The following is a 23,017-nucleotide window of genomic DNA, read 5'->3' as shown; positions in this document are numbered from 1 at the left end:
AGAACCTCCCTTGGGGGGGAGGGAGCAGAAGTGGGCATCTGATTGCCCTGGAGCTAGAGTTGCGGGTGTTTTTTGAGACACCTGACCAGTGCTGGGGTCCTCTGTGCACTCTAGGCGCTATGCACTCCAACTGCTGGACCAGCTCTCCAGCTCCTATTCTTAGACTTTTTGTCCTAAATATCATGCTGTATTCACGCCATTAAAAGGTCAAGAAAGGCCAATGAAAGCATGCACTAAAGGCAAGGCGTAGGGACTCCACTAAGATGGAAACTCTGAGGGCTTCTAGACAGCACCCTCGAAGCAGGAAATACAAACTGAGCCCTCCACAAGGCAACGGACACCTAGCTGCTGCCGAGTCATCGATGAGTGGAGGCTGGTTTCAGCCAGTACCACATGGCTCAAACAAAAGCTGAGAGACAGCATTCCTATTTGTGTGGGAACTTCAAGGCAATGACACCCCCTTTCTGTGCTTGTAGAAGCAAGAAAACCCATACTAAATGGCTTGCCAAAATTATATATATATATATATATATATATATATATATATATATATCATATCTTGTATTAATATCTGCAAACATTTTATAAATCTAAATAATTTTCCTCCTCACAGATTAAATATCAAGAAGTGCAAGCCAAATGTAGACCATTGTTGGCATGGAGAACCCAGCCCATACTGCAGCAAGGTAAGTTGTGTTTAATTAGCTGATTTTTATGCTCAATGAATCAGGAGTTTGAAATGAATGTTACAAGAAGGATATGCTGACTGCTTGGGCTCAATGGACGGAGGGAAATTTCAAGTAACTTATGAAGTATCCACTCAAGTGAGTCTCTCTGATGCTGAGGCTCTGTCTCTAACCTGGAAGACAGAACTTCCCAACTTTCTCTTTCTTTTTCTTTTTTTTTTTTAATTTTTAACACTTCCCAACTTTGAGTGCTGCTGTTGGCATCACAGGCCCGGGACTCAGCTATCTTCCTCAGCCCTTACACATCCTCAGCACAACACTTCCTGGCCAGCTGGCTCTTTTTTGCTCTAGTGAGCATTTCTCTGCTCATGTTCTTAAGACTGGCCATATTTTCTCAACATTTAAACACAGCCCACAATACATATATTTCCACAGCACAAGAACTGGGTATTTTAGATAAGGGATGCAATTTAGAAAAACATTCTCTGGGGTAGAAAATGGACCACATTCCATTTCACAATCATTTGTCCCTCCTCTGTGCTGGCATCAGCACATGAAGATTTCACTGGCCATCAGGCCACTGGATGGACTCAAATTGGGGAGAGCAGAGGTACTTCAGAGCCCAGTCTTGACTGTGACTGCTTTTGACACTAGCCACAACTCTAGATGTTGCACTTTTAGGAATTCTGCTCAGACTGTGACTCTGACATCATATAAAGGAAAGGGGGGGAAAAAGTGTGAACAATGATGACTACTTTTGAGCCCTACATCCTGACTATAGCTCTTATTCTCAACAAGAAAACATAATATAGTACAGTATAGCCAAAGCTTCTGAAACACAAACACACCAAATACAGAGCCTTAAATAACATAAAAGCCCATCTCTGTGTCAGAATGAGTGGTTTCATCTCTAGACCCAAAGTGGTTGCCTCAGCTCCAGTCATCATTACTATCTTTCATCACGGAAGTACTCTTAATGAAGGGGGAAAGAAGGGCAGGAAAGACTTTCCTTGTAAGAGTCTGACCTAGAGATGTCAGGCCTCACTTATGTTCACTAACACTGGCCAGAACTCAATCTCAGTTAGTTGTAATAAAGGCTTAGAAATGTGGTCTCTGGTGAGGCAGCATATGTCCTGCTACAGTCAAGAAATTCCATATGTAGTTGGTACTGGTTCTAGCATTGCTCAGCTCACCTGCTCCTCACTTACATGCCTGTGTGAAGCCGTAAACATTCGGTAGAAACCATCCTCTGTTTTCTAATCTGGATCTTTTCTTCAGACTAGTAATCTGTGGATTCTCTCTGGCAGTGCTAGTGAGCTCTAATCCACAGTTAGCCATGAGCATAGATAGTCATCATCACCACACAGCAGGACACTGAGTGGCTGACCCCTTTATGCTCAGTTCATTAGGTTGGGCCTGGGACTGTGGCTCAGTGGTAGAGCATTTGCCCTGCAGTTGTAAAGCTCTGGGTTTAAACCCTGGTGCTGCAAAGGAAACAAGAATCAAGGTGGACTATGAGACATAAATGGTGGACTTGCTCAGGGACCCAGGAATAGCCAGACTTCATTTCAAGCCAGGCTCAAAGGTTAATACACCTGCCCTTACAATGGCACAGTTAGGCGAGACACTTTGAACAGCGATGACACTGAGGCCCGAACTCACAGTGTCAATGGGATTAAAGCTAAGGAACCATCATTCCGAATACCATGAAAACTCTGTTAATATGTAAGAATGAAAAGATGGATATTGGGGAGGTTATTGTTGCTATAACAACATGCCCAAAGCTGGATAGTTTATGAGGAACAGAGGGATATTTAGCTCAGTTTTGGAGGCTGAAAGCCGAAGAGCAGACAGCCTTACTTGGCTATCTCTGCTGACGGCATCAGATGGAGGTGTGCAGAAGATAAGGAAGCCAGGGAGACCCAGGGACCAGGCTTCTCTTCAAGACTCAGCCCCACAAGACCTAAGCAGACCCCTTGAAGATCTAAGTCTTTTCCAAGGATAGTGACACCTATGCCAAATTGTCTCCCACAAGGCTAGACCTTAAGGGTCCTGCCTCTCTGCTTTAGCATACAAGGAACCACACTTCTCAACCTTCAGGAGACGCACTCCAGTCACCCATCGACCAAAGCAGCTGGTAATTGCAGGCAGGGGACGATGGTCCCTTGGTCAGGTTTTATCGCTGGATCTAATGAGAGGTCAGAATTTAGGATACGAACTGGAGATGGTACCAGTAGTACTCACTGATCAGACAGATTTTTATTCCTGGTCACAGGAAACAGTTGTACAACATAAAGACGCACAGCAAAATGGAATGAGAGAGGGTTTGAGCAACTCGAGTTGGGTAGTCTGATTGCTCACGTTTTAAAAGTCCCTCAATGTCCTATGGAGTTCCCATTTGTGAACAGGACTGGACATGGATGCCTGGAGTGAAGGGCTTGGAGCTGCAGAAACTTCTAGGAGTCAGCACAAGCCAGCAAGAAAGGCTCATGGAAAATTCCCACGTTCAGAAAGCAGAGTACCTCGTAAAAGCTTTATTTCTTTGAAAGTCTAGAAAATAGACCATGTCATTGCTTACCTGGCTTGTCCTGTTGAGGCCTAGAGAAACATCTAGCCCTGGTGTCAGAGAGGAAAGGCAGAATGGCTCTCCTCACATCACTGCCATCTCATCAGCTCCACCTGTGTCTGCTTGGGGACAAGGGAATGCCTGGAGCCTGGCTTCCATGCCACATATACTGTATATGAGAATAAACATTATCAGTTTCCTCAAGGCTTCCATGGGTCACTGTGAGGACAGGAAAGTCTGTGAGCATTTTTCTTTTCAGCTATGAAGTTTCCCTTTGGAGAAGAGGCCAACACCTTCCATCACACACTCCTTGCCTGCTCATCTCCCTATCTGTGTGCCCACCTCCCTGTCTGTCTGCTCACCTCCCTGTCTATCTGTTAACCTCCCTGTTTGTCTGCTCACCTCCCTGTCTGTCTATTCATCTCCCTGTCTGTCTGCTCATCTCCCTGTTTGTCTGCTCATCCCCCTGTTTGCTCTCTTCCCTGTCTATTCAGTGGTTGACAAAATGTGAAATCATCACAGAGGATGTGATGCATTTTAACATATCATTTTCCTTTCACAAAAAAGGGTGATATTTTAGGTTTGCATGTCAGTGGAGATGCTGAGATATTATGGAATGTTTCATCATCAGGTCAGAGGCTTAGGACAGGTCCTCACTCATGCATTCCTGCACTCCTTCTTTGGAACAAGGTGGTTTATAACACTTCCACTTTGATTAAAGTTTCTTGCAAGTGAAGAGAAGACCGGATAGAATATGAGCCTCAGAAATAGGCAATGACTACTGCTTATTCAGCAAACACCAAGGGCAATGGTAAATAACTGGAAGGCAGGGAAAGTACCTGGGAAAAGGCATGTCCATGATTCAGTAATTGGTTTTGAGTAAGGGAGCCGTGAAGCTGTGATCCGTAGGACTGCAAAGGACAGCACTTGTATTGTCCCAAGGGAGCCACGCTGAGCACTGTGAGCTCACAGGGATCTGTTCGGCAGCTTCTGGGTCACCTCCACATCCCCTTTGCCTACATCCGTGTCTCACGAGCCGCAGTAGCTGATGAGAGCCACCTGTGAAAGCTCTGGTCACATGTAGTAGCTTGTCAGCTCAGGCAAGCGAGTATGTAAATTATTTCAGGATGAGTTTTCTTTAAGAGATTTAGACAAAGGTAAGGCCTGAGATTGCTCACCACCCTTGAAAACTCTCCTGCAGGAAATGCATATCTCCTAAAGAAACACGCTCTCCCTGTCCCCTTCCTCACATGATGGCCTCCTTATTTATAACAATGAACTACCTTACTTCTCTCCCAAGCTCCAAGATCAGTGACATATCTGTACCTCCCAGTACAGCCCCGTTGTAATTATTTATGTGCTTTCTGCACTTTCAAAGTTGCCTTGTTTAGGAAATGTCAGAATTCCCACACAGCTGCTGGCCTGATGCTGTCTGGTTCTCTTTTAAAAGAACCAGCACCTGAAAACAGTCATAGTAGCTCAAGCCTGTCAGTCCAGGATTCAGGAGGCTAAGGTCAAAGGGCTGCTGTCATTTTGAGGTCATCCTGAGCTACATCCTGAGTTTGGGACCAGCCTGAGCAACAAAGTGAGACATAGCCAAACAGATACCAACACAAAGGCCCATGTTTCTAAGCTCTTTGAGGGGAGAATCTACCTGCTGTTTACATCATCCTAGTCATTTCCAGATACTTCCATGTGTCTTCTGTGAAGTCCATTTTTATTTCTTATTTAAGTGTTCACAAATGACATTTTTATATACTCAGGAGGTGCAATGAGAGGGACTGAGTCACATACAGACAAGGTAGAGTGAGCACAGCAGGGTGATTAGCATTACTTGTCACTTCCATCACATCTTACTGATGAGTGCATTGACTAGTCTTTCCTCAACACTTTGAGCTGTATGGTTTTACCATTGATCGTGTTCACTGTGCTGGGCCATAGTCCTGTCAACAGTTTTATGTCTCTCTCTCATTCCCTCTCCCTCCATCCAGTCTGGTAATGCTCATGCTATCAATGTCTATGAGAGTAGCTGCTTTAAATCTACATGAGTAGATGGCATGTGTCTATTTATGTCTGTGAGAACTCACTTCATTTCATAAATGCCCTTCAGCTCCATCATGCTGTCACAGATGTCAGGACTGCATAGATTTTTATGGCTAAATAGTATTCCACTTGTGTCTTTGCCATCTGCTGGTAGACATTTGGTTTGAGTCTATGTCCTAGCTCTTGTAAATAGCAATCAATTTGGGTTGTGGGCACTTTTTTAACATTTCGTTCACCTCAGGTATATTAAATGCTTTGAGATTGCTTGATCATATAGAAATTATGTTCTGTTTCTAGAAACTTCCACAATGGCTACATTAATTGATGTTCCCACAACATTGCACAAAGTTTCCTCTTGCCACGCATCTTATCACTTGCTCTTTTCCTTTTGAGAATAGCTTTTCTCACTGTGGTGAGAGCCCAGATAGACAAAGCAGTCTTGAGCAGAAAGAACAACTTGAGTCATTATATCTCAGAACACAGTAAGATTCAGCCATGCATGACATCGGCATAAAGACAGACACGCAGACCAATGATGTGGAGCAAAGCCTAGAAACAACCCCATGAGTTTACAGCCAATTGAATTTTTACAAGTTGCTAGAAATATGGGGAAAGGATAATCCTTTCAATATACTGCTGGGGAAGCTGGATATTCACACAAGAGAAAGAATCTACATCTCACCAAATACAAACAGCAACTCAAAATGGATTATAGTCTGAAATGTAAGACCCAAAACTTGAAAACCGCTAGAAGAAAACATAGGAGAAAAATCTGGGGACCTTGACCTTGGCAAGGTCAGAAAACAAAACCAAAAATTAACAGACAAGATTCCATTAAACTAAGAATTTTCTTCTTCACAAATGAAGCAATCAAGAGAGCACAGATGACAACTGACAGAATACAGGCAGCCGGTAGACCACAGATGACAAACAACAGAACACACGCAAACGTATTTGCAAATTGCTTATCTGACAAGAGGCTAATATCCAAAATACACAAGAAACTCGTGAGATGTAATGTCAAAACCCAGATAACGCAGCTAAAGAACTGGCTTGGGTCCATGCCTTCCATGTAAACATGGGTCTATTTCATGCTGCACCCTCCCCACAATTGACCTCTGCTGCTCCTCCCACCATTGATATCATCAGCTTTCTCTTTTCTCCTCTCTTCTTCTCCAGATGTCATATCCTGATGTTTAATCCCAGACTATTCCATGACCATGAATACCTTTGCTCCCTCTCCCTTTTGACCTCTCACGTTAATGCAGAAGGGTCTAGCTTGACTCCAGAGCCTCCTATAATGAATTGTTTCCAAAGATAAAACCAAAAGTAAAGACAGTTTGCGTGCCTTAAGCAGACACAGCCCACACAGTCCCCAAATCTGATGACTGCTTTTTCTCTTTTGGCTCCTCAGTCAACTCTTGAGACATATTAAGATCTACTTAGGAGGATGTTGAAAGGAAGTAAAGCAAAGTCCTTAATATAATGTAGCTGAGGTGTGACTGAAGGAAGAAATGAGGCTATATGGAATACTTGTGCCAAGCTACAACAGGGAGACTAAACCACCACTCTACTTTTAAAGCTTTCTTGCTCAGCTCCCCTTTCACTCAGTCTGGTCAGCTGCCCTGGCTTTAAGCTACCTTGGGTTTAAACTTCTCTCATGACACACACACAGATCTACCCAGAGCTGTGTTTCTAGGTGAGTCTAAAATCTAGTCAAGGTGAAAATAAAGACTGAACCTCACACATGCATTTGCAGACAGGCACGATAGACTGTGGACAATCCTTGCAGGAGAAGAAAGACTTTGGGTCTGCTGTGGTTGTGGACTCTTGTCATAGAGAGGTTAGAGACAGGATAACTAGACGTTAAGCATCTTAAGGGATTGGTTTTGGGGGGAGAACATATTTATCCTTCTCTGGTTTCTGAGCTGGAAAGGGAAACAGAAATCAAGAAAGGGCAGTGGCATGTCCCACCATCTGGGTATACACCTGCAGAGTTGGTTTGGTTCTCTGAACTGGCAAGTGAGGACAATGCAGGTGAGAGTCTGCTGACACGAGGTCTGGCCACCATTCACTTGAACACCCAGGTTCTGACACTGAACATTGAGAAGACAGAGTACAGCTCAGAACTGCACCCCACACAGTGGTGACTCAGTACTGTGTGGTCACACTGTGTTGAAAGTCCCAAATGACCTCAGCATCACAGTAGGTCTAGGGAGGGGGAAAGAAGTCACTGTGAAAAACTATATCTCTTCCTGCTAACACAGTATCATCTCAGAGAGGGGCAGTTGCCTGTTCAGGGAAGACCTGGGGCCTATGCTGGGTTAAGTGATTTTGCAAAATAGATCACAAACTGCAGGAATCACTTGGTATTTTTGTTACTGACCCAGAATCTTCTCGAAGGCTTATTGAATCTGATCAGTGCACATGCTAGACCAAGAGGGGCGTTAGATGATCTGTGTGATTCCTTCCACCTGGAAGTCTTGTGTTCTGACTTATCATACCATCGTCACAGCCAGAAAACAAACCATTCTTTTATTAATTTAACAATACCAATGGAGTATATTTCATTATTCCACACTCTACTGTGGGCCAGCATTTTAATTCCAGTAGCATGTTGCATTTCCACATGTCAAACAAAGTGGCAGTAAAAGAGCTCCTTTATCACTACGGAGATCTACTGAGCACTTGCAACTTACCATGTCCGGGAGCACTCCCTATGTGAGGGAGCACTCACCACATGACTAACTCACCACATTGTGGAACACTCAACCACAGGCTGGAGCACTCACAACAAATTGGAACACTTATCATAGGCTAGAGCACTCACCACATATTTGAAGACTCACCACATACTGGAACACTCACCACAAGCTGAAGCACTTGCCCCACACCGGAGCACTCATCACATACTACAGCATTCACGTGCTGAAGCACTCCCTCTGTGCGGGAGCATTGCACTGGGGGTTATGATAAGATAGTCATGAGAAAGACTTGGTTGTTTTTTTTTTTCCTCAACGCCTACACTACCAGAAAGAAAATAAATCTTATTGACACTAAAGAGCAATGCTAGTAGTTATGAAAAAAATAATAGTAGTTATGAAAAAAATTCAAGGCCATGATTCTATTCTTCTCAGCATCATGATTCCAATTAAGTTATTCATGCTCTCTATGGAAGAATTGGCACACTTTTTTGGGTTTAAGTTTCAAATAAAAATTGAAAAAGCCTTTGGGCCTTAGTCCAGCACTGCAATAAGAGGTTTCAGAATGACACTTTGTACTTAGCCGCTCTCTGATGTCAAGTCTTCTGGATAAACTAGATTGCTCAGATGGTCTGGAGATTGCTCAGATAGTCTGGGAGATTCTGGAAACACAGGACTTGAGGGTTATTGTGGTTGGTACCATAAATTTTAAGCCAGTTCTTGTTGAAAGGTTTTGGTTTTATTGCCTAGTACACAGGACTCCACAGGTGGGAAGCTGAGACCTGTGTCTGATCCTTCTACAGATGAGCCATGAAACCTTGGATCTGACTGATGTTCCAGTGTGCCTGTCAAACTGTGAATTATGACAGACATCTGTGTGTGTCTGTTTTCACTTGTTGGATTCCTAAGCATTTAGCATTTTTCAGAATAACCATATTCCCTAGGATTAGCATATTCTAAAAGGATGGTGTTTGCTTGTTAGATTTGGCTTGGTTTCAGATTTGGTTTTGATTTCTTTGAGATAAGTGGCTGGAACTCACTATATAGTCCTGGCTGGCCACCTTAGTAATCCTCTTGACTCTACTTCCTGAGTTTTGGGTTTATAGGTGGGTGACAAGATTTCTTTTTTTTAAGGGTAAGTATGTATGCACTGTACTGGCTAGTCAACTAGACACAACGTAGAGTCATTATTACGCCCAGTTCATGAGACCTCCCAAAGACCACCAGGAATTGACTCTGCTGCAAAACACATGAGGGTTTATTTAATACAAGCTTGAGCCTAGGTTGCAAAACTTCCTGTGGAAGCAGGAGAGGAATGTGGTGGGATGGGCTAGGGGAACAAGGTTTTTAAAGGGAAAAACTGCAAGCAGGGAGTTACATGCCTTGGGGTTACATGATTGGGTAAGGGAAATTGACTTTTGAAATGATTGGTTTACCTTAGGCACCAAGTCTACAAACAGTTCTGCCCTGACCATCTGGGTCAGTTTCCTAGCAACTGTATTTCTACTGGGCAGGAAAAGAATGCAGTAAGGCTAGTTCCTCTCCACAGGTGGCTGGACATGTCTCCACCTGGCTAACCTTCATTTAGGCTCTTGCTTTAACTTTAAAGCAATATCACACCCTCCCCTAAAAAAAAAAAAGAAAAGAAAAGAAAAAACACCTTATTTTTAATTATTTGGTCTCTCATCATCCAAAAGGAAGGACCCTCGATTGAGAAAATGTCTCCATAAGATCTATCTGTAAAGTGTTTTCTTAATTAGTGATTGAATGGGGGGGGGGATTCCTGCCCATTATTGGTGGTTCCAACCCTGGCCCGTGATCCTGTCTTCTATAATAAAGCAGGCTGAGCAAGCCCTGGGGAGTGCCCCTTTGTGGCCTCTGCACTGGCTCCAGGTTCCTGCCCTGCTTAAGTTCCTGCCCTGACTTCCTTCAATGATGAACAGCAACTAGAAGTGTAAAGAAATAAACCCTTTTCTCCCCAACTTGCTTTGTGGTCATGGTGTTTCATCCCAGCAATAGAAAGCCTAACTAAGACAAGTACTGTCAGCTCTGTAATTATCTTCTTTATTTAAGTGATTAGCCAGTAGCTTTGAGGTTTCTTCCTACTTAAACAATTGAGCCATTTGAGGAAGTAGCGAAGCTGCATGGAGTAATGCAGGAATCTTTCCTGCCTGATCTTATGAAATGGTCTCACTCTTCTGTGTTTACCAGAGCTTCTCCTTGTGAAGCTGAACTTCAGGAACTGATGGAACAAATCGACATCATGGTGAGCAATAAGAAGCTGGACTGGGAAAGGAAGATGCGGGCTTTAGAGACACGATTAGACCTTCGGGATCAAGAGTTGGCTGACGCCCAGACTTGCTTGGACCAGAAAGGCCAGGAGGTACTGAGCACACATGTCAGTAAAGTGTTCACCATCAAACTCAGTTGTCACTCACAATTCTGTCAGCAAATGCAGTGTTAAATGTATGCTATCTGATAGGTGCAGAGACTAAACTAAGTCAGGTGTTTAGTGATGGAGACAGACTCACCACATCAATGCTGCCAGTAAATGTTAACAGGCATTTAACATATATGTGTAATAACATTGTTTGGAAACAAAGGTAAAAACACTTTGGCTAGTAGCTGACACGGAGGCCAAAGCTGTCTTTGTTCAACACAGTTCAGGAGAGTTTGCTTCTTCTCATCTGCTAGATAATAATCTGTGAAAAAGCGTATCCAAAGTAAATTGCCAAAGGAGAGTACAGTGATGAAAGTGTACATGTGTGTGTGCTTGCTTGCGTGTGTGTGTATGTGTGTGTACACATGTGTGAGTACGTGTGGGGCACGCGTGCATGTGGGGTGCCCACTTAGGAAGGTTTCCTTCTATTCCATGGCTGCTCACTGCTGAGCTGGTGCCCACAGGAGAATGTGGGGTTACACGTGCCTTTGGGCTTGAGGAAAAGCACACACAGACTTAAATGTCTAGGCACTACGCTGAGAGGCATAAAAGGAGAAAACTCTCCAGTCAAGAATCACATATCATCACAGATATTTTCATCAGCCACTTTCCAGCTCTGTTGACTTCTGGATGGAACCTGGTTTCAGCAAAGCTAAGGGTGTGAGTGTGTGGCACATGGATGTGGCTGTCGGTTCTGGTTTCCCTCTGCGGGAAAGGTCCTGGCATATGCAAGGACCTGTAATGGCACAAACATTGCCATTACAGTGCCTCGTTTGTATTTAAAGAGAATAGTCTAAATTCTTAAAAGTGCTCTTAAACATTTTTATTTTCTCGTTAATATGTTAGTTCTAATAAAATGCAACAAGTATCCATAATGCCACTAAAGTGGTAAGGAATGGAACCTAACCCAAAGAAAATCCTTGAATTACATTAGCAGAACTTTTACATGAGTAACAATGGCACAGCCTCCTAAACACAGATTACATTCTAAATCTTAATTTAAAATGTGACAGTGCCAAGGATCTCTTGTTAAACACACATCCATACTGTCCTATTGCATAGCCAGTGGACAGGGCTAGCGACCTTTGGTTTCTGTGACTTCAGTTATTAGTGCTATTCTAAGAACTACCAGACAAACATTCACTTATGGCTCAGTGCAGAAGTTTTACTTGGCTCGCACCTCTCCTTTGCTCATTTTCTGATTTTTTTAAGGTAAAATTCAGAAAAAGCTAATTTAAAGTTTGTTTTTAATGCAGGTGGGGTTACTTCGACAGAAGTTGGACAGTCTAGAAAAATGTAACTTAGTAATGACTCAGAACTATGAAGGACAGCTACAGACCCTAAAAGCTCAAGTAAGAGAGTCTGTTAAATGGAACGTTACATACTTTCATACATATTTTGACCTATAAAATTTTGTTAATTTTTTTTAAATTGTTTTACATACAAGCAAATAGTCTTGAGTCTTAATGGCATATTTATCTCTGGCTTTCATTATCTTATGTGTCCTGATTTGTCTCTCTTAATAGACTGTCAGCTTGGATACCATCTGCTCTGCCTTCACTATGACAGGGTACTAGACAAATAACTTTGTTTCCCCAAAGGCAATTTCTTGTAATTATTAGTTATGAGAACCAACAAAACCCAAAATTCACTTCTGTGGTTATTTCCTAATAAGGGTAGGCTTTCTTCCTCAGCAAACTAAAGTACTGATGTTTGCTCCTATGAAGTGAGTAGCTGAAAGAACCAAGTTGATCTTGCTACTGATGGGGTGTTCGTAAACGGCAATGCCACTGCAAAGGTCAATCTGTCACCCATCACTGCAGCCCTCCCACTAGGCTTGATCAAAGTCTCCTACCACAGATGTCGCATAGGGCAGGAATCACCTCAGCATGGCAGGCCAAGCAGCTGCCGGGGCCTTTAACCAACCATAGAGTCAGTAGGAGATTTGATTGTGAACTTTTACTACCAACTTTTCTTGGATAGCAAAATTTCATGTGTAATAACCTAGCTAATGTAGCCTGGAATATCCAATGATCCTCCTTACCTACCTTTTCTAAAAAGGGGAGTCAACTGTTGAAAATAGAATAGGAAACATTTGAAAATGTTTGTCTGCATTTTCCTGCAATTAAGTCAAGTACCACTAGAGGACAGCTTATATTATGAAAATGTGTACAGATTTGAGACCAGAAGCATCTAAAACCTATCACAATCTTTTTTTTTCCCCCTCCTACAAAGATAGCAACTCAAATCTGAATGACAGTCAAGTGTGGATATGTCTGATAGTTCTGGAGAGGTGGATAGCTGTGTCTCTCTGCCCTCCTAAGCACAGTTGAAAGCCCTGGACACTGAACACAGCACATGAACTTTATAGAAAGCAGAAAGAAGAGCCAGGCTGCTTAGGGAGCTTGAGAGCCAACACGGGGCAACTCACTAGAATTTGTTTTAGCATCATCACACAACCCAGCCTGTATAATGGTGCAGACAGACAGACAGTGAGCAAAGCACAGAAAGTTGTGTGCATATAATCTGATGCTTGGAGGAATGGCTGAAAGAGATACAAAGACACACATCTAGAACCCTATCTATAACTCATAGGAGAGCCTTAAAAATATCCCCATGGCCCACAGGAAGACAAGAAAGGAAAACCAAACTGCAAACTAGAAGAAATCAGAAAACAAAACATAAGAAGCCAAGCTTAAATTGAGCATATCCATGATTATATTAAACAGAAACGGTCTAACCACACAAATTAAAGCGTGCCAGATACATGAAAACAGGACCCAGCTCAATGAGTTGTTCAAGGAATTTTCTTCAGATATTATTATACTGGGAAGTTGAAAGTAAATAGAAAGCCAAAACTACAGCATGTTAAATTTAAAAAATTAAAGAGGTGTGCTGCCAAGACAATTTAACAGAAGAGATTAGTCCTTCAACAGGCACCCAGAGACAGCTAAAGAATGTGCTAGGAGAAGCAGGTGAGATGGACCTTGAGTCTGTCAGCAGCAGCTTCAACACAAAAAGAATCAGTAGAAACAATAAACAGATACTCAGAAATCCCCTCAGGTGCTATCATATGATCTATAGACATACATGAAAGGATGAGCCAGCTATTACATCAATTGCATTATTGTAAGAATTGTCAGCAGAAGACAGCATTAAGTAAAAGAGAGGAAATTTTGTAGCTTCTAAGAACTGTTAGTTTTGCTGCCTGTTTACAACTGAAACAAAACTGAACAAAACATCAAGTGAGTCACAGAAGAGTCATATCCAGCCTCAGTAGCTGAGCTGTAATAACAGGATCCATCCTCGCTAACCGGAACACTTAAGTTTTACTGCCCTTTCTAAGAGCTGTGTGACAAAGAAATATCATGAAGGCCAGCTGTAAGTAACTGTTACTATCTCCTATCATTTGCAGTTTTCTAAGCTAACCAATAACTTTGAAAAGCTGAGATTACACCAAATGAAACAAAACCATATTCACCGAAAGGAAGCCCCCACCAAAGAAGACATACCCTTTGAGCTGAGCAGTTTGAACCAGAAGCTAGAGGTGAGCGCACACACCAGTTTCTTGTGCTCTGAATGTGGACTTGGTTGTGTTCTGAGATGAGATGGTCTGTAGATGTGGACTTGGTTTGTTCTCTGAGGCGGTCTGCAGATGTGGACTTGGTTTGTTCACTGAGGTGGTCTGCAGCTGTGGAGTTGGTTTGTTCGCTGAGGTGGTCTGCAGCTGTGGAGTTGGTTCTGTTCTGTGGTTGTCTGTTGCAGATGTGGACTTGGTTTGTGCTCTGAGGTGGTCTGCTGCAGATGTCGGCCTGGTTTCCAGGCACATGGCACTCAGCATGGCCCCTCAGTCCACCTTCTGCCTCAGGTTCTTAGTAAATTAAAAAATAACTATGATTTATAATATATCCTATATATAATGCATATAGGGAGAGCTAAAAAATGTACAAAGACTTTTCAGCTGTTGAGTAGAAATGAAGGGCACCCCTGGGGTCAGTTAAACTGAATACCTAATAAATCTTTTAATGTCCACTTAACTGTTAGACACTAAATTCCAATGAGCCTCTAACTGTTTTCAAGAGCTGGGCCTGTAGGCCCAATTTGTTTGGTTTTCTTTAAAGACATAGTACCTTTTAAGTAGTCCCATATCATGGAGAACTTCTAAAATCCATCTCTGCAAAGGTTCAGTATGTTACCCAGATTTTCCTTCTCATCCTTTTAGCTTTATAGCTTTAGAAAACACAAATCTGCTGTCCTCCTGCACTCTTGAGAAACCCTGTGGAGAACATTGAAGGTATGCAGTCTCCACGAGCCCCTGACAGCTGGCTTGCTGGGCGCCAGTGCTGCTTAGGGCAGAGGAGACTACTTTTTTCTTAATCTTTGTATTGTCCAATTCCATTTCTTTCATTCTTCTCCAGTCCTAAGCCCAGCAACCCATCCCCAGACAAGAGTCTCATTTCTCCTACTTCTAAGCTCAGGATGATCCTATACCTCCCAGTGACCAAGGTCAGAGACAGTTTAGGGATCTTTGGCCTTTCTCATCCTTGTCATTCTTCAACTGGGTCTGCCCTTGACCTTCGTCCTATCTCCTTGTCTTCTTATCACCTTACTGTATCTTCTCTTTTTTCTTACTTCTTCTACTCCAAAATATCTGTTTAAGCAGAGAGAATCACAGTTTGAGACCATAGCCATGGAACTAGCCAGTTTAGTAGAAAGCCTAGGTATTACCTTCAAAAGCCACAGTGAATAGCACTCACAGAAATCCTGACACTTACTCCCAGCCTCTCAAAGGGGGTGACTGGCCTCGCAGGAAGTGCTCAAGCACAGGCCCTGTAGAACACACCCCTCCTTGGCTTGTAAGGTAAGAACACCCCCTGTGTAATTGGTTGGCTCGCTTCTGGGAAGGAGTCACATACATGTACATGCTTCTAACATACACATCCTCATGGAGGTATGCAAAAGTATTTTAAGTAAATACAGTATAACTTGGATGATTGTAAAACATCTCGCATAGCTGCTTTCTTAAATTCATCTGAAAACATGTAGATGATGGGCTGCTCTTGTTTTGGAGCATGTAGCATGTTCTCCTTTGGGCCAAGCATGTTGAATGCTATAGTACTAGGACTAGGGACACCGTGTGTGCAGTAGGAGAACGTCATGGCTTGTAGCACAGAGCATCCCCTAGCCTACCCGTTTATTCACCTTGTGACCTTTAGGCAGTGTTAGCATCACAGAAGTCTCATCATCCCTTCAGGAAATTAGGCTAATGGGACTGGGGGACAGTTCCATCCATAATGTGCTTGTCTCGCAAGCATGAGGACCTAGGTGCAAATATATACATTTATATGTAGGTACATGCTGACACATTTAGGGGTAAAAATGCAAGAGTTCAAAAAGGTCCCTTAAAATACTTCAACAAATTAGGGTGAGAAATGAAACGGACTCTTAGTGACAGTTAAACTGGGTAAATATTGTGTGGTTTGGGTTACTCTATACTTTTACGTAAGTATGAAAAGTTTTCTAATAAAAAGTTAAGATTATTTTGTCATGTGTAGTCGCTGACGCATCACTAAACACAGTTTCTCAGTGTTTAGAAGAGGGCTCTTAAAACAACAAAAGAAAACAGAATTAACACTCCAGTTATCACCAGGAACACTCCTTTTCAGGACCATGACCCATGCTCAGCCCCTCGGAGATGGCTTTGTGGTCCTAAGAATTGCCCCTGGAGGGCTGGGTGACCCCAGAGGGCTGAAGTCCACATCCTCCGTGCCAACATCCAGGAAGTCCCACACTTCTGAACACACCACTCTGGCTGCCTAACCTTGGAAGCAATACCTCTGATTGCCCGAGGAATCTGGACTGTTCTCAGCACCCACTGATATGTCTGTGACACTGTCTAGCCAACATGGACCTCATCTACACTGCTCTAGGCCTTCTGAGCTGAGGTTAATGCTACCATCTCCCTCTAAAGCATGCTGGGGGATACTTCTAATCTCAGCATTTTGGAAGTTAAAAGCAAAGCATCTTGAGTTCAAGAGCTATGGCTCAACACCAAGCACCTTTCTAAAAAATTTAAAACATATTTTCTGTTTAAGTCAACCCTTATTCCAATTTTTGCTATTTTTCCCCTAAAGAGCTCTTTTTAAATTAAAAAAAGTTTTAATTAATTCCCAAAGTTAGCATACAAAATAATGGGTTTCTTCATGGTATCATCATAAATATTGAAATCAAATTCTTGAAATCTAACTTGCATTGATTTTTAAATGTTACCCATCATCTATTTGGAAGCTAATTTTGTAAGTGTATCACTGTTACTGATGACTCATTTGCTACCTAAATTTTACATCCTTGAGTATCAAAATCAGTCCACAACACTAAATGGACTCTCTCCAACACCCTCATAAATAGAGCCTGCCATAAGGTATTTTTATATATGTGGGAAGTGTGTGCCCACATTTCTCTAGCCATATTTCCACCACATGATACTATAAAGTCTTTCTCACTTACAGATCTCCTTCACTGATTAGGACTTGTATATATATTAAAAAAAAAAAAACTTAATTTCCCCAAAGATTCTTCAAAATCATTTCTGTGTAGGAAATATGAAAAATGCTGTTTTTCTCATCCTAAGCAAGATACAGTTTGCATTCTCAGAATCAACACAGTTTCTTTCCAGCATGGCCCAGCCAGTGCCCACAGACATTTTCAAAGCACTCCAGGCAAGCATGCCACGTTCCAACTTAACATTGTAGGAAAAAAATATCCTTGTGGCTTTTATATGACAGTTTTACTGTACTTGTATACTATAATGGCTTGTTTAAACGCCATGCTGCTCCTTTGCTATATATTCCTTTAAAAGTGGGCCAGGGGTTAGCCATGAAACTGTTCCACCAGGTGCCGTAAGCAGAGCATGGAGCATGCAGTCCTCTATGGCAGTTTCCTAAAGCCTGGACAGAAAGGCAGAGGCCAGCCCAGAGGAAAGTGTGAAGCAGGGATATCTCTGGCACCTCTGAAGCCGTGTCCTTTGCTCACAGAGTGAATGGACAGGACCACCGTGCTCTACATGGCATTATTTGACCACATGCTTGAGCAACTGAACATGCTGTATCCAGGAAGTCCCATGTTTTCTTCCCCAACTGACACATTTCAATGAAGCCCCAGATTGGTTTTCTGTTCCCCAAGTAAGCTGATTTTAGTTTCACCCTATACATAGTGGCTTTGAAAACCAGTGGCCAATAAAGCCAGAATCTTAGCTCAGGCTACTATAGCAGGTCGCAGAAGCTGGGAAGTTTAGACAGGGTGAGATTCTGATGAGGGCCTCTTGGTTCGTGGACAGCGTCTGCTGGTTGTACAGCAGGAAGAGGGGGGAATGGGATAAGATTCTTATCTTTTGTTGGGAGTGGATGTATATGTTCTTGAGAATATGTGCACGTGTGGGAGCCAGAAGTCACCATCAGGTGTCTTCCTCAATCTTTCTACTTTTTTGGTTTTGTTTGTTTGTTTTTGCTTTTGTTCTTGTTTTTTGAGATAGGATCTCTTGCTGTGACACTATTTGGCTAGAATGGCTAGTCCAGGGATCCTCCTGCCTCTGCCTCCCCAGCAAAGGGACACCAATGTACCATCCAGGAATTTTATCCTCTGAGTGGTGATTGAACTCAGGTCCTCGTACTTGCACAGTGAATGCTTTACAGCTGAGCTGTCTCCCAGATACCTGTCTGTCTGTCTTTTCTTTCTTTCCTTTCTTCTTTCCTTTTTTTTTTTTCATTTTTTCTTATTTTTATTTTTCAAAACTAGGTTTTGCTGTGTATCCCAGGCTGTCCTGGAACTCTCTCTGTAGGCCAGGCTGACCTTGAACTCAGAGCTCTGCCTGCCTCTTTCTCCTGAGTGCTGAGATTAAAGACATCCACAGCCATTCCCAGGCTGATCCTTGTATTTCTTAATATTTTATTACAAGGATCCTAACCCAGCTCACACTGATTCGAGGATCATAACTCAATCACCTCCCAGAGGCCCAGCTTTTAGCTTCATGTCCGTGAGCATTAGGCATCAACATCTGCCCTTAAAAGAGGCACGAACACTGCGTTCATGGAGCTTGATAAATAGACATCTTTCTAAAAGAATTATTGTATTTTTAAGTATGGGGAGGGTCTGTGCACATGAACGCTGCTGGTGCCTGCTAGGCCAAAGGTGGCATATCCCCGGGAGCTGGCATAGGTGCTGGAAACTAAACCCTTGTCCTCTGCAAGAGCAAACATGCTCTCAATCACGGAGCTATCTCTCCAGCTCCTGAGCCTCTTAAGTAATGAGAGAACATGCCCAGCGGCAGAGTATAGAGAATTGAAGGAAAGCATCTGAGAAATGGACAGGAAGTGCCAGCTGGTGCCAAAGGCTGTTTGATTCCCCCTTGTTAGCACTCACCCTTTACCATATGAGCAATCTATGCTTTCAATAATGTGTGAGATTTCTATGTATGTTAAAATTTCTCTAATTCCCTCAAAAAAAAAAAAAAAATGGAATACACAGACCAGGCACACCTATTCTGAAAATCTGAAACGCCTAAATGCTCCAGAATTTGAGGCTGTCTGAACAGTGACACAATGTCACATAAGGTCACTTTTTATCCGAGTATGCACAGGGTGTGTGAAACAGATGATCGTGTGTTTAGACCCGGATGGCATCAGCAAGGCATCTCATAAATATGCAAATAATCCAAAATCTGAAATGAAACTCCCTGGTCCCAAGTGGTTCAGACTAGGAAGCTGAGCAGGTAGTAATCAGTCAATGTGTAATTCCGTCATTTTCTTGTTTGTTTTCCTAATAGGTAAAGGCTTTTTTCTCATAATGCGGAACACAAAAGGAAGCCCTGCTCATTGCACTCTTAGTGAATGATAATTTTCTATTTGTTTATCTTCCCATTGTAAAAGGAATTTAGAACGAAGTCGAGCGAGTGGGACAAACAAGAGATACTCTACCAGACACACCTGGTGTCTTTGGATGCGCAACAAAAATTACTATCTGAAAAATGTAACCAATTTCAGGTAAAGTATTACTGTTGTCTAATTAGAAAACATAATTAGAGGCTAATTACTACTATCCTGGCTATTCAGTATGGGATCTACTTACTCATGGAAATGTGACCTGAGAGGGACAGTAACGGATGGGGGTCTGGTGGGTCTGGTGTGAACCCTTTGTGACCATGACTTTAGCCTCTGTGTCTGAAAGTCGGGTGCTGCTATATCTTCACACAATGTACACTTTTGGACAGTTTGGGCAAACACCCGTAATCTCTGCGCTTGGGGGTCACAGGCAGGAGGGTCATGAGTTTGAGGCCAGCCTGCACTACGTAACAGGATTCTGTCTCAAAAAAAAATTAAAATTAAAAAAAAAAGCAAGGCGAGACCAAAACAGAGTATCCATCCACATGGTTTTCCACGTCTCTGCCCACCTGTAAGGCTGAGCACGTCCTCGTGTGCTTGGTAGGTAGCACTTTTCACATTCTCCGCTGGGCATCATTCCCTCACGGCCTGTGCCTTCTGCTCTGTGCCACTTGCTTTTCCTGTAGATATGTAGAGGTTTACAGATTAAGAATTACTAAAATCAACTATGTGTTGTTTTTCCTCCTTCTGTTTCAGGTTGTTATTTCTTTACCATAGAAGCATTTTTCAACTATTATGTAATTGAATTCATGTTTCTCTTTTTATAGTTTGTAGACTTCCTTTATTAATTAATAAGACCTCTCCTCCTCTAGGCCCATGCTCTATAGCTTTGCTCCAAGGTCATGCAGATACATTTTTTTCTTCATATCATGTGAAATTGAGATTATAAAGAAGCATAACACTGCACTGTAAAAGCCAAGCTTCATATTAAAAGATATCCTCACTAATTCTTTTGTTTCTTCCCCTCTTTAGAAGCTTAAATATGGCATTCTTCACTCAGTTTACCTGGTTATCATATTTCTCAGAAACAGGCACAAAATTACCAAACTCAGCTAAATGGGAAGAAGCAGTGCTCAGAGGACAGCAGCCCAGAGATCCCTCGCCTGGCGTGTGAATCAGATCCTGGCTGTGAACCCAGCCAAAGAGATGAATTCATTATTGAAAAGTTAAAGTCGGCCGTGAGTGAAATAGCACTGAGCAGGAACAAGTTACAGGACGAAAACCAGAAGCTGCTGCAAGAGCTGAAGATGTACCAGAGGCAGTGCCAGGTGAGGGCCGTGTTTTCAGCTTCATTTCCAACCGTTGCTGACGAGCTGTACAGATACCAACTTAAAGGGGTACAGACAACTGTAGGACAGCTTTCTGTTACACTATCAACAAAGGTCAGACCTCCTCTCCACACGTGATTCTCACCTGAATACACTCAGTCATCGGGTGGGCACGTTGGCCTCGGGAGTCTTGTAATGGCATGATGACGAGGTGTGATATCACCAGTGCATTGGAACAGCAGCCGCAAACCTTTGTGCTTAAAGTCCACACCCCAGTGTCCAGCCATCACCCACTTCCCTGCTGTCTTATTTGCAGGTTTATTTGCAGCTACTCTTTGTGATTTATCGCTGGTAACTCCACATGTCTGTCCTCTTCCCACCACTGTAAACAAACAAACAAACACTTGAGGTAATCCTTGAAGATTAAAGGTCCCTTTAGGCTCACGGTTCTGGAGGGGCCTGGTTACCTCAGGCCTTCGGTGGTTTGAAACATCATGATAGGAGAGAAAGGTACACTAAAACCTCATGTCCCGCAAGCACAAAGGTGAAGGAGGACAGGCTGGAGTGTCCACTGGACCCTACTTCCCAAAGGTCCAACCCCCCGGCCCATAGAAACTCTGTGGAGACTAAGCTTGTAGCACACAGGCCTTTGGGCAATCATCAATATCTGATCACCAGCCCCTAAGCCTCCGCTGAGCAGTCTTCTAGAACTGAAGGTCACAGTGACATCATCAGATTGACAGACTGACAGCTTTGTCTTCCTTAAGCCAGCTTTCTGTTGTTGTTTTCCTTTCTACTGTTTGAAATTAACAGAGAGGTTTGGGAACAGCATCCTTCAAAACCAGTCGATGCTGAGCCCATAACCTTCCTTTGTGCATTCAGACACTTGAGACATCCTTACCAGCCTTTCTCTGCTTCTAGTCCTCCTTTCCCACCTCCAAACATTGTTGCTGTCTATTGTTTCCTTCATTCATTTCACCCATTTCTCAAGTCCTCTCATCTCCCCATCCTAAAGCACACTTCCTGGGCAGACACCCATATTTTCTGCTCTTCAACCCTCAGGATCATATCTTAGTCCTGGGCCAGCTTCTCCTTCCCCACACCACAGTGTCACCTATGGGGCCATCCGGGAACATCTGCTCTTGCCCTGAGTTTGAGAGGGGACAGGTCACAAGGCCCCCACATTCTCTCTTCCAGTGGCATTTCTGAGAGACCTGTATCTCCCCCATCTTGAACTACAGCTTCTTCTGGAAAAAGACATTATTCTAACGTTAACTGGAATACAGGTGTAAGCAAACAGACCAGATTAAACTGAAAACACTAGACACTGAAGAACCAGGCATCCTGTAGACATAGGATAGGTATGGTGGCTTCTTTCCTGGTCCCGTCATGGCCTAACATCAGCCGTTCTCTTTCTGGAGGTTGCCCAGGGTCTCCTAGTATTCAGCTTGCTAGTTACCCACCTGCCTGTGAGAGCTATTTGCACAACTGTGCTGGTTGCAGTAGGATCCTCTCCTCCTCTGGGATGGGACATTGGTCCCACCTTCTGTGTGAAGACAAGCCAAGTGTACATTTCCCTGATGTCTGCCCTGCTGGAGCCTGAACCAAGATCACACTCAATGAATGCACAGCTTATTTTTTCAGGTCCTTCCAAAATACCCTGCCCTGGGCTTCAGTTTATGCTGCATTGACTGAAGAGCTTTGTGGTTTGTCTGCTCCTGGGCCCTTTTTGGCCCTGGTCCCTGCAAGACTGTTCCCTGCAGTGCTTGCTGAGCCAGCAGGGACAGACCTGAAGATCCACAGAGCTTTGCCAGCCAGGACTGTCTTACTGAGCAGTGAGCTTCAGGTTCAGCAAAAGACCCTGTCTCTCTAACTCATAAAAATAAAGCAAGGTGGAGAGCAAGAGCAGATAGCCAAGGTTCACCTCTGGCCTCCACATACATACATGTGCACTCTCTTCCACAGGCATGCACATACACACAAATCACGTGAACTAAAAAGCAAACAAAATCATTGTGGAATATGTTCAAGAAAAAAAATATCTGTTGTCCTAATAAAAATATTTTCAAAGTAATTCAAGATTTCTCTTTAGAAAAAGCACCAAGAACCCTGCTTTTTCATTCCTCCCCATTTCATTTCTAGATATCACCCATGACCTGTCCTTGTGTTTTTCAGTTAATTTGAAGGTTTAAAATCACTGATCCTCTCAGAGCATTAGAAAATTCCTAACTAAACAGATGGGCCTTAGATTTGTTTTTCAAAAAATTTGCATTTTACTAAATAAAGAAAGCTAAAGGTAAATAATATTGGAACCAGAATATGCATTTGTAAAAAAAAAAAAAAAAAAAAAAAAAAAAAAAAAAAAAAAAAAAAAAA

General features: G+C 42.9%; 1 protein-coding gene across 1 annotated transcript in view; it reads left to right on the top strand.

The window, feature by feature from the left end:
• Positions 1 to 657: 657 nt before the first annotated feature.
• Deup1 (deuterosome assembly protein 1) overlaps positions 658 to 23,017 on the top strand; it is a 56,789-nt gene continuing 34,429 nt past the window's right edge. The window contains exons 1-6 of the mRNA XM_055615609.1: positions 658 to 686; positions 10,209 to 10,380; positions 11,694 to 11,789; positions 13,853 to 13,984; positions 19,362 to 19,475; positions 20,399 to 20,641. Of these exons, the coding sequence (XP_055471584.1) occupies positions 658 to 686; positions 10,209 to 10,380; positions 11,694 to 11,789; positions 13,853 to 13,984; positions 19,362 to 19,475; positions 20,399 to 20,641 (786 nt within the window). The remainder of the gene's footprint in view (positions 687 to 10,208; positions 10,381 to 11,693; positions 11,790 to 13,852; positions 13,985 to 19,361; positions 19,476 to 20,398; positions 20,642 to 23,017) is intronic.

This window comes from Psammomys obesus, unplaced genomic scaffold, assembly GCF_907164565.1.
Source record: "Psammomys obesus unplaced genomic scaffold, mPsaObe1.curated_primary_1811, whole genome shotgun sequence".
In the NCBI taxonomy this organism is placed as follows: Eukaryota; Metazoa; Chordata; class Mammalia; order Rodentia; family Muridae; genus Psammomys; species Psammomys obesus.
Note: the sequence above shows the minus strand (reverse complement) of the source record. Positions and strands in the feature narration are given on the sequence as shown.